This window comes from Anthonomus grandis, chromosome 1 (genome assembly GCF_022605725.1).
Source record: "Anthonomus grandis grandis chromosome 1, icAntGran1.3, whole genome shotgun sequence".
NCBI classification, from domain to species: Eukaryota; Metazoa; Arthropoda; class Insecta; order Coleoptera; family Curculionidae; genus Anthonomus; species Anthonomus grandis.
The window spans coordinates 16,512,276-16,525,203 of NC_065546.1; the positions used below are offsets into that span (position 1 = coordinate 16,512,276).

The window sequence follows — 12,928 nt, forward strand, 5'->3', positions numbered from 1 at the left end:
TCAACGTTGGAAATGTCAAAGTGGGGCACATTATCAGACATCGATTGATGATATGGGACCAGTCTAAAAATTTGAAAAAACACATTGCGAAATATGTAAAGTAGTATTTTTTGTGACATAAAAATTTAATTGTGATCCTTTAAAATGTTTAGAATAGAGTGAATGAGACATTACTCTGATACTAACGTGGGGATTGAATTCCATGTATGCTAAGACATTAATAATATTGTCTTCCCTTGTTCTAGCCGAGTGTCTTCGCAACTGAGGTCGAAAGCTGCCAGTATTACGCAAATTTCGCACTAAACGCGGAAACGCCGATTTGGATATCGAGCTCTGTATACCCTTTGAGCCAATGCCGCATTTTGAAGACATTCAAAATATACCGCAATCATATTGACAGCTTTATCATTAGTAAAAGGCATTTTAATAGTTTTAACGCTTTACTTATGTGTGCAATGAACACAAATGGCACTGCCTAATTTTAATATTTATTGCCAAGTTAATTTTAGGCATTTCTTTTTTCCTCCATGGCCTACTCTTCAATATTCTGCCTACCTTGCACCTGCATTTTATATACATTGATTATTATGCCCCTACATGTTTTTTTATTTTATTTTTTGAACAAAGAATATTTTAATTATTTAAAAATTATTAAATTAAGACATTTTATCATTGAACCTTGAAAAAAGACAAATAAATAACAATAAATATCGGTGTAATAGCGTCTTATTAAAATTATATGATAACTAAATATTCTTTCTTCGATATTTCAGGCTACGAATAAGATATCGAGATGTGGTTTTCACTGGCCTATTAAGCTATCATATCACTACATTTTTATGAAAAAAAAGTCATATTATTGCATTTAATTTTTTAGAGAATTTTGCAATTTTCTGTTAATAGATCAAAAAACGCGCTCTAGCGGTATTACTAAGCACTAGATATACCACAGACAAGACGGATTTGATGTAGCAATAAATGTTTTTTCCAACGAGACCAAGTTTGTTAAAATCCGTTCAGTTGTTTAGGAGTTACAGCTGTTTATTTTAAAAAACATTGAATTACCCCCCACCACTTTATTTTGATAGATACGTCACAAAGTGTTAAACAAAAACTATTTGAGTAGAGCTGAGCTTTAAAAAGCATATATTTTTTTGTAACATTTACTGGATAAATTTAAGTTTAATTAGTGTTGAACGTGCAATAGACAAAATTTTTGAGAATAGCTTACACCATACAGCAATTAGTTTCGACCTTTGTTGTGCAGAAAATTCTGATGATATGATATATGAGGAATATTTTTATGATTTTGGTAAGGGAGATTACATAGCAATTAACGATTGTCTTGCTGGGATAGACTGGAATCAATTGTTTTTGGGAGAGACATCTATTGATGTCATAGTTTCAATTTTCTATAATGTGATCTACTCCTCAATGGAAAGGTTTATTCCTCTAAAGAGGTACAAAAGTTCTTCTTTTCCATCTTGGTTTTCTTCAGAGCTTCGCAGTTTGATCATAAGAAAGAAACAAATTCACAAAAAGTTTAAAATTAGTGGTCAACAGCAGGATTATGATGAATTTGTATTGTTGAGACAACAATGTGAGTACTTAAGAGAGTTGTGCTATCAACAATACATTAATAAGGTGGAAATGAATCTCGCTGGCAATCCAAGGTACTTCTGGTCATATATTCAAAATAAAAGAACTGGTTTTAGTCTTCCCTCCAGAATGACATACAATAACAGGATTAGTATGAATATCTCGGATACTGTGGATATGTTTGCAGAATACTTTTCATCCGTCTATTCGGATGAGCAAGTCAATGACATATCATCTTTTGATTTTGATAAATCAATTTGTCTGAGCACTTTAACTCTGTCAACACAGGATGTTTATGAGGTTATTACTTCCTCTAAGAATAAGCTCTGCTCTGGACCAGATGGGATTCCGGCATTCTTCCTAAAGAAATGTGTTTGTGTTCTTACGAAACCAATACTGTTCATTTTTAACAAATCTCTAGGTACTGGTTCTTATCCCACTCTCTGGAAGAGAAGTTTTCTAAAACCCATTTTTAAATCTGGTAGTAGAAATGAAATTTCCAATTATCGGGCTGTGTGTAACCAATCTGAGTTGCCAAAGCTGCTTGACTGCCTGGTCAGTCATAGGATTGCCTGGAGTTTTAAATCTTTATTTAATCCTGAGCAATTTGGATTTATAAAAGGCAGATCTACTGATGCTAATTTGGTGCTGTATGTCAACTACCTCTACCGCTGCTTGGAGAAGGGACTTCAGGTTGACTCAATATATACAGATTTTTCCAAGGCTTTTGATCGAGTTAACCATGGGGTACTCTTGCAGAAGCTTAGGGCTTTAGGTATTGTGGGGCCTCTTCTTCAGTGGATCTCGGGATTCATCAGAGGTAGAACCCAGATTGTTAATCTTGGAGGTACATGTTCCTCTGAAATTTTGGTACCATCTGGGGTGCCACAGGACTCTCACTCGGGCCCTGTTTTGTTTTGCCTCTTTTTGATTGGTTTAGTTTGGAAACTTGAAAATTGTCGTGTGCTAATGTTTGCTGATGATGTGAAGCTATTTAGGCTTATCACATCCCTTTCTGATGCTGTGCTCCTGCAAAAAGACCTCAATTTATTCTTTGATTGGTGCCACTTGAATAGAATGTCCCTTAATATCAATAAGTGCCATAAGATTACTTTTTCTAAGCAAAGAAACCCTATTGCTTTTCTTTATAAAATAAATAATGTAGCAATTGGTGTCAAAACAGAGGTTTCTGACTTAGGAATATTTATTGACTCCAGGTTGTCTTTTAAAAGTCACATCAATCAGGTGACTGGTAGGGCAATGAAAATACTGGGTTTTATCCAACGGTCTACAACTGATTTGTCTTTGTTTACTTTTAAATTACTTTATTGCTCTCTTGTTAGGCCCATCTTGGAGTATGGCTCAATTGTGTGGTCCCCGTCATATAACTGCTACATTAAGCAGATTGAAAAAACTCAAAATAAATTTTTAAGGGTGGCGGCTTTTAGATGTGGTTACAGGAGACAGGAGTATTACTATCAGTGGGTCAGGGATAACCTTAACTTACCCACATTGGAGTCACGAAGAACATTACTCGACTTATGTTTTATGCATAAGGTTTTAAATGCTACTATAGATTGTCCCGAGTTATTGTCTCTTTTTAAGCTTAGGGTGCCTTCCAGATTGAATAGACAATCAGAAATATTTTCAGTCCCATTCCACCATACCAATTATGGCATTAATGAGCCAATTACACGAATGGCTCGAAGTGCTAATGGTCTGTCAGGACAGATAAACTTTTTTGACTCTAGGATAACATCTTTTAAGGGGCAGTTAAAGAATATTATTTCATAGGCGCTTTAATTAATTAACTCATTTACACCTTACACTGATTTATAGATAGTTTTGTATATAATGTTTCTGAATATATATGTTTGTATGGGTATGCTATGTAATACTTTTGTAAATGGATTCCGTTAATAAATAAATAAATAAATTTCAGTGAAAAATCACTTAAAAAGTTTAAGATGGCGATTACGCCCCCTGGCGACACTTCTTGGAAATCTAAAAATATTTTCCAAGGTATTATTTTTACAACTTTATTTATAAAATTTTTTACCGCAAGTCTCTATGACGAATAGTTTCCAAAATACAGCACTTTGCATTCTTATCTGGCCACCCTGTACATTCAGAAAATGGATAGTTGATGCAAATTAGATATTTCAAGAACAATAAAATTCTTAATAAAATAGTACAATCTCCCAAATTGTTGTATGGGCTTAATTTTCAATATCTCTCTGACTACTGTGATTGGTCAACATTATTCTTCCCACAACAAGATTGAACATGGATATAGTTTAAGATGATACAGCAGTTAAATTATTAGAGAATTTATAACAAGAAACAATAAGGTTTTTCTAGCAAAATTCTTTCTTCTTTATAGCATTGTCTTTTAAGATTAACAATGTAGTGGAAACCATTTGACAATACTTATATAAGTGAATTAAACACAATTTAGCATAATAATTAGTCCATTTCTGGGTATCTTGATTTAATCTGTCTTGGAAAAAAAATGTATTTTATGAAGAAAATTTATTGACCCATAAATATATGTATGTGACATTCAGCCAACTAATTTTTAAATTCAGATGTTTGAGTTAAAATTTCAGATTACAAATATTATACTATCAAGCTTTTTTCTCATTTAAGCCAATTTGGATTCTTAAAAAATCTATCATCAACAAAAGGTATCATATGTATTTTGAAAATAATAAAAAGTTAAGCAATGTTAACGTATTTGCTTACCCTGAGTTTTCCACAAACTCCATATTTTTAAATTCTTTAAGTATATTACTTAAAGACTAAGAATAATTTTTAATGTATTTATTGATCGAATACTTTGACAATAAATACAAATAAACATAACCTACGTTGCCTAATAGATTACCACCTGCTAAGCACAAAACACAAAAATATAGATAAGTGGTGGTTGCATACAAACTGATAGAAATTCTTGTGACAAATCAGCTAGCGTCCTCTCGATTGGTAACGGAAACTGTTATAACTAAATTGACAGTGTTACGTCTAATTGGACCAATCAGAATGGTAGAAAGGCGTGGCCAAACTAAGGCGGGAAATCAAATTTCATTTAATCTGAAAATCTTATCAGTTAATCGTAATATCTAAAGCAAACGCCTAATCAAAAAGGTATAGAGAAAAGAGCCTTTTTGATTAGATGTTGGCATCAGATATTCAGAATAAAAATAAAACTTTTCAGCTTTATTTTACGTATCTAAATGAGTTAATTTACTCTAATTATCAATTACCTATAGTACACTATACACCAATTACAAAATGGAAATAAAACAATATTTAATACATTTATTATTTAATTATTCTAAAAAAAAATTACTTAAAATGATTTACATAATATACAATAATTTATTATAGCAGACATTACATAAATTAGAAATAATCTAAACATGTTTAAAAGCACTTTGTTAGCATTGACCTATTGATTAGAAAAGGTTGTCAAAATTTTTGTACTATTTTCTCATCATACATCTAAAGGCATTACCACTAGGTTAATAATATCCTTATTTTACTAACACAAACATAGATTCAATAAACGACGAATTATCCCTGTTTAATATGTAAAGGGTGGCCAACTAAAGCCGCGTATCCACTGGCATTAACATTTGTAGCAACATTTGTAAACGTTTGCGAATATTGATAAACGCTTGCAAAACGAAGTCCCACCGATCAGCACATGTTGTTTGAAATTGTTCACAAAGCAGTTTTGAGAGCGTTTGTCGCGTATCCAGGTCTTTTTTTATTTTGAGGAAAACCGAGAATAGAAAAATTATAAAAATGGCCCCGTTAAGTAGAAAGAACCTTGCCGCCTGTGCTGCATTAGTATTTTGTGCACTAATAGAAAAAGAGAAGAAGAAAAAAAGAAGGAAACATAGATTTTGGGTGTCTCATTTTTAAAAAACTAGAGTTTCTATGCAGTTGATTTCTGATTCTGATTTCTGATTTCTGAAAACTGACAGAAGTAGCTTATTCAAAAATTTTACTCGAGTTTCGCCAAGAGATTTTGATTTTCTGCTCTCAAGAAAATCCCCAGAAATATCTAAAATTGACACGAACTATCGAGAGTTCGTCTTTGCCGAAATTAGACTGACCATCACACTTCGCTTTCTAGCGACAGGAGATTCCTATGACAGTCTTATGTACCTCTTCAGAGTTTCGAAGCAGCTCATTTCTAGAATAATTCCTGAAGTATGTGCCGCCATCATGAAAGCATTAGCGAGCTATGTAAGGGTAAGTAAATAACCATATAATAAATTTGACCTTTATTGAGAAAACTAGTTACTTAGCTAAACATGAGTAGGTATGGTCTATACGCTGAGTACAACCGCACTTGACGTATGTCAAAAATCAATGACTGGCTTCATCAGAATAAAGCGCTCACTGAGCGCTCGAAACTTAACCTAGCAACATCCAATCAAAATGCTTATACCTTAGATACCAGGTAAAAAGTTTCGAGCGCTCAGTGAACGCTTTTTTCTGATGAACCCGGCGAAGGTTTTATTTCATTGAAATGACATTTTTGAGATACGTCCAATGCGGTTTTACTCAGCGTATAGATCATACCTATCTATGCGATAATATAAATGGTATTTTATTTTTATGAGTAATTAGTATTTGTCTGTGATTGAGATGGACTGAAGTTTGCTAAATAGTTTCCTGCATTCATGGATGCAAATTCTAGGTCAGGATTTTCATCTGGAAAGTTTGTTTCCCAATGGTAATTTTCTTGTGGCTGCTGACAGCTGGTGGTATATGTTGCCTTGCTACTTGCATTTCGATAGGCTTCGAGCTGTTGAAGGATTCCTGAAGTTGGCAGAACATTAGTGAGTAAAGTTAAGTTTCGTTGTGGTTACTGCGAGGGTTGCTGATAGCTGGCGAACGATGCGCTAGTGTTAGCATTTTTATGGATACGGAGATTTAGAGGGATTTCTGAGGTCGGCAGAACATTAGTGAGTATAGTTAAGTTTTGTTGTGGTTGCTGAGAGCCAACGAAAGATGCGCCGGTACTTGTATTTTCATGGGTACGGAACTGTGAAGCATGATCGGAATAATGAGAGCTTGAACCAGCAGGTGAAGGAGCAGGGGTAGTGCATGTGTAGCAGAAATAACGCTTCCAGAAGATGACAGATGACCAGAGGTGTTCTTAGGCACCACATCGTCGTAACGTCCCATATCAGCATTAAAGAGGATATTACTAAACATGTGTTGTACTATGGCCTGTGTTCTTGTAAGTACGTAGCTTTGATGCGATATGCTCCCCATAAATATCACAAGAATCCCGGTCTTGAGCTGACCGCATAATATCGACTACTGCAGAAATACGAGGATCCTCGTTTGGGACGTTTGAATTTTCCTTATTCCGTTTCGCTCGTTTTGCTTTTTACAATTGTGAATTTGGTAATTCATTTGTAGACGTTGCAGAAATAGATGGTAATGGTTCCTGTTCTAAGGCTCTTTTTGGATAAAGTTCTGGTTCTATTCCTCCACCAATTGGTTCACTGTTTTCATTGTATACTTTTTCGGCAGCTACTTCATTATCAGCATTAACCTGAAAAAAAATGCAAAAATAAAAAATGCTTAATAACAAAAATAATTAAAATATGCATATTCTAAATTAACGTTGAGGTGAAACACATATTTTAAATTGACGGAAACAAACGAACAAACGCATACAAATAAAAAACAATTCTTTCTTTGCAGATGCCAGAAACCGAAGCGGAATGGTTGCAGACATGTGAAGAATTTGTAACGTTATGAAATTTTCAACAATGCATTGGCTCGATTGATGGGAAGCATGTAGTTTTACAGTGCCCTAAAAAAACCGGAAGTGACTTTTTTAATTATAAGTCGTTTTTCAGCATCGTTCTCTTTGCCCTAGTTGATGCTAATTATAATTTTCTATTTGTTGATGTTGGTGTTCAAGGAAGAATATCAAACGGAGGAATTTTTAAAAACACAGAGTTGTATGAACGTCTTCAAAATAATGCTTTAAATTTGCCATTACCAAAATCGTTGCCTGGTCGCGAGAAAGCTATTCCCTACGTAATTTTAGGAGACAAAGCGTTTGCCCTGGCTGATAAGTTAATGAAACCTTATTCAGGAATTTATGAAAAAGGTTCAATACAAAGAATTTTCAATTACAGCTTGAGTCGAGCACGCCGAGTAGTGGAAAATTCTTTTGGTATCCTAGCATCTGTCTTTAGAGTTTTAAGAAAGTCAATGCTTCTAGAGCCACATAAATCAGAATTAGTTGTGATGACTTGTATATATTTGCACAACTTCTTACGTAAAAGTAACTCTTCAGCAAATATTTATTGTCCACAAGGAGCTCTGGATAGTGAAGTAGAAGGGAAAGTTAGTCCTGGTGCTTGGAGAGATGATACTGAAATGTTGTCCCTGACTAATATTAAAAAAGTTCCTCGAAAGTCTGTAAAAATTCCTCAGGAAATTCGTGAAGAATTTGCAGCATATTTTCCAGCAATGGAGCTATTCCATGGCAAAATGAACATGCTTAGCTAAACGTACAGTGTTAGTGTTTTTATAAAGAATGAGTTTTCGCTTGTAAAATTAAAGTAACATAAAAAATATTTCTCACCTCTGAATCTACTATTTGGGAATGAGTCATCTTTTTTGTACTGCTGACAGATTTCCTGCATTTATTCTTATCCATAAGAAATCCAAATGCCTCATAGGCAAACCAGAGGCTTGTGTGTACCTCCTCCCGCCCTGCAAATTTTCAGTTTTATTGTTGGCCATCCTTATTAATAGTAAGCCTGGATTCACATGGGTACGTGATCACGGATCCGTTGCGATCACGTGACTGATATCAACCAACGACAATTAACCATAACAAAGCCTTATTGGTCGAGAGCAGTCACGTGGTTGCAACGGATCCGTGATCACGTACCCATGTGGATCCAGGCTAACGATTAAAAACACAAAAAACTGCACTCTAAAGCGATAATGCTGGAAGCTCCTCCAACTTTGATGTCAAAAAATATTAAACAAGAAAAACAGGTTCACTAAATATGCAGACCTTTTCCTGTTCCCAAACTTTGAGTTTCTTTGTTTCTTTCTCTTCTAAACGAAGTTGTCAACGAGCCTGTTTTAGCCTTTACAATATCGATGTTTGCGTTCATATTTTTCATGTTTCTTAATTTTATTATAATAAAAACCATGTCTGGCATTCCATAGTTCCGATTTTTGTCTATATAAATTTATTAAGTAAATATACTGCTCGTGGTCCCATTCCGTAGTAATATTCATCGTAAATAAAAAAATTAAATAAAAAAATAATGATTATTGTTCGAGTTATTGATCAATCACTTCAACCACAACTTTTATAAATAAATAAATAAATAATATCTTTATTTAGCAAAAGCTACATTCAATAAAAACATAAATAAAAAATAAAGTAAAAGTTGGCCATAACTGTATCAGGACTCTCCAAAACTACTAAACACTAAATACAAGTAAACAAACACTAATCGGTTATATCTATTTATCTACAAACGTAGAATATCGCGTCTCCATTGAAATCAGGCAGAAATCCACAAACAAGTCAAATCCTTGAAGTTACCGACTTTTCGCGGAACAGTGACAAACGCCTGCAAACGTTTGCAAATGTGAATGACCGACGTATCCACCGGATAAACATCGTGTTTGTAAACGATTGCAAATGTTTCTAAACGTTCCGTTTGTCAGGTGGATACGCGGCTTAAGAATGCGACGTACTGTATCTCAGAACGTACTCATCGCATAGGCATGCGGTAAGAAAAATTATGACTAAGACGGCCAAGAGAAAAACCTGGAAAATATTTTGAGTTTCTAAAATGACCGCTAGGGAGCGTAATTGCAATCTTGAATCTAAAAAAGTAAAGTTTTTGTGGATTTCGATTGATCAACCTAACAAAAAAATACTTGATCTTTAAAGTAGAGGAAAATCTAAAACTTTTTTGTTCAACAGTTTTTGCTGTATCTCTGAAAATAAAGTGGTGGTGAGGTATTCAGAGGTTTTCGTAAAAAACACCCTGTATTTTGATTTGGCAAGTCGACTTGAGAGGGCTTTTTTTGAATACTCCGACAGAAATAATAAAATTTTTCAAAAAAATTAAATGCATTGGTATGATTTTTTTTCACAAAAAAGTAGCTAAATAAAGCGCATCTCGATATCTTATTCCTAACCTAACATTTAGGAAAAGAAAATTTTATATGAATGTTTAAATTCATTTTTCTCGAATTCTCTTTTATATTAATTTGTGGCCCTGAAAAGGACGAATTTAAAAGAAAGAAGTTTTTAATGTCTCCGTAAATGTTTAAAATGTTGATCATTATGCTTTATACATTCTTAAAGTCATGGGGAGACAGACAGAACTGCAGCTTAAATTTCGGCTCTGGGTATATTCCTAATTATATTCCTAAATTTTCATATCTTCTCTGGTCGTAAGTCGACTCTGAAACACGATGTCCTTTATTCGAGCCCATAAATGAAAATTAAAACAAATTAAATCTGGTGATTGTGAAGGCCATGGAAAGAGACTTCCTCTTCCAATCCACCTCTGTTGAAAAACTGCATTAATGTGATCGCGTACAGCAATCCCAAAATGTGCAGGGCAACCATCTAACAGCAAAAATATGTTTTGCCCCAATTCCAATGGCACATCTTCCAGCAACAACGGCAATTGACTAGTTAAGACAGACGTTGCCATTTCAGGATTGTTCGAAAAAGTATGACCCAATAATTTCGCTTCCCAGTATATCACATCACACATTTAAGCTCCAACGACCTTGGTGCTGAACTTCACGAAACCAATGCAAATTTTCTGCAGACCAGTAATGCATATTGTGCATATTGACGCTACCATCGCTATTAAAGGTGACTTCATCGGTCCAAAGAATTTTGAATAAATTTTTTCTATTTTCCTGAATTATGCCCAACATCCAATGGCATTAGTCCAACCTCCGATCGAAGTCTTCCTCTTTTAAGGCCTGATGCAAAACCACATGATATAAGTGCATTGTAAAATTAATTAAAATTACTAGTAAAAATTAAAATAAGTGTTAGATAAATTCAAATAAGTCGTCGACATTTATGTCACAAATAGTCCGGCAAGATCATCCGATTTACAGGAGATGTTTCTAGGGAGTTGATTTTGGTAGACAGTGAATTGTTGTTTAACCCTTAAGATCAACTCCCTAGATCTGATAGGATAGGCATTACATAACAAAGCATAAAATTGAATGGTTTTAATTAACATAATTATAACATTAATATAATTTAAGTTTAAAAGAAAAATAATGTATAGCATAATATTAATATGACAAGGCGATAAAATAATAATTAAATCATAATGTAAAGAAATTAAAGAAATTTTGTTACAAAATCAATTAAAGAAAGAAAACTAGTGGGCTTATGGGTCAAGTTCCATGATGATAAGTTCTTCTTTCGGAGGTGAGGGCGCGCGATGGGTTGTTCCCCACTACATAGGGATTATGGCACGATCTTACGTTAACGGGGCTAAGGGCAGCGAAATTATTATGTGCTAGGCTTCAGGGATAAATCATTACTTCGAGAGGCATCTAACCACTATCAAGCATCTTGCTTCGAAAGTTAACTGGTTGAAAGTGAAGAAGTTTCAGATGTTAATTTCATTAAAAAGATTCTGGCAAAAAGATAGGTAATAGATTTGTTACGTAGTGAGTTAATTTCTCTCCGTCACAGCTGACAGCACGGTTGACTTTCGAGGAAAGCAGGAGCTGGAATGCCCCTCCAGATGGGCCGCGGGACTGCTTAAGCAGTAGTTTAAAAGACATCTGGGCGCAAGACCGGAGATCGAAGAATTTCTCTCGTTACTTTGGTTTAGCCGACATGGGCCCAACCAAACCCCATAACTCACGAATAAGCAAACTATAGAGTGTCTAGTAGAAAATATATATACGGGCCAAAACGTAATAGTTCGATACGCGGCGCCACTGGCGTCAGCATTACTAAGCCGGTTGACCAACTCATCGGCCGTAAAATTTTCTCCAAGCACAGCATATTGTAAACAATAACAAAGAATTATGGTGGAAGAAAAGTGGTAATAATATTGATAGTGCTTTAATCAAAAATTTCGGCGAATTTTATTAAAAATCGAAGGCAATATTAATTATAGTAGGTGTCTCAGTCAGCAGTCTCGTGCATATGAATTATTTAAAAAAAAAATATAACAAGGTGATTTCTAAATATCTTAACCAAAAAAATCTTCATCAAATAAATAAAAATTAGTATTACACTTCCGCGTCATCCTTCACCTAGTAAACACGTTTCGTTCTTTCCTTTCCTATCGTTTGGAACCCTTTCCTAGACCCTTTCCTGCCCTTTGCCAGTGGTAGCTGAACCTATTCACGCCGGTAGCCAGGCCGGATGATGCCGGATACATCGTGGGGGAACCGTCACCGTGCATTTCAGTATTAACAATTGTGAAAATTATCGATTCGGAGAACAGGGTATATACCCGACGGCTTTCCCGAATCTCCAAATCGTGCTGGTAGATTGCCTAGTAGTAGAGCCATTAAACTAGCAGGTCCAAGTCCAAAGTTAGGATTCTCCAAATCGCGTTGAAAGCGAAATTAATCCTGTAACAAGTATAATGTGACGGTCATTTAAACATACCTATGGTCTTTCAAAATATTTTGGACCATTGTTCGCGATATACCAAACTCAAGGGATAATGCTCTTGTGTAATATGAGGTTTTCCTTGAATGTACCCTAGTACGTAGTTAATATTTTTTTGGGTTATTCCAACTCTTTACCGTTGCAATGTAGGCCGAAAACTACCATTGGCTCGTAAGTTAGACACTAATCGGGAAAAAACTCTCACATCGCAAGGACGCCGACTTGAATATCGAGCCGCGTAAACTTCTTTTGCTACTGCGGCATTCTGAAGACATTCAAAGTAAACCGCAAGCAAATCCACAGCTTCATCTTTCGTAAATTCGCATTAACGCGTTCGTTAAAACGCATCATTACGACAGAAATGATAGAAGAGTAAGCGAAACTATTAATAATTTGAGGTATATTGATGTTCTGATTAAATATATTTTTTTTTTGTTTTAATGGCGTCTTTTCATGGTCTTCTAATAATTGCCAAAAAAAAATAAGTATAAGAGTTTTGTATAAAATTTTCTTTGGCCTTAAGGTTAGGTTAGGAATAAGATATCGAGATGTAGTTTTTACGAGCCTTTGGGCATGATTTACCAACTTTTTCATGAAAAAAAATCATACTAATGCATTTAATTTTTTTTGAGAAAATTT

The 12,928-nt window shown here is 34.6% G+C and overlaps 2 protein-coding genes across 4 annotated transcripts in view; one reads left to right on the forward strand and one right to left on the reverse strand.

Moving 5' to 3' along the window:
* The window catches only part of LOC126745101 (threonylcarbamoyladenosine tRNA methylthiotransferase), a 33,540-nt gene extending 29,034 nt beyond the window's left edge, over positions 1-4,506 (reverse strand). For both annotated transcript variants that reach the window (XM_050452824.1, XM_050452815.1), the window contains exon 1: positions 4,345-4,506. In XM_050452824.1, coding sequence (XP_050308781.1) covers positions 4,345-4,367 — 23 coding nt within the window. In that variant the 5' untranslated portion in view covers positions 4,368-4,506. The remainder of the gene's footprint in view (positions 1-4,344) is intronic.
* The window catches only part of LOC126745112 (neurogenic locus notch homolog protein 1), a 610,297-nt gene that overhangs the window by 533,881 nt on the left and 63,488 nt on the right, over positions 1-12,928 (forward strand). The gene's annotated exons all lie outside the window — the stretch shown is intronic.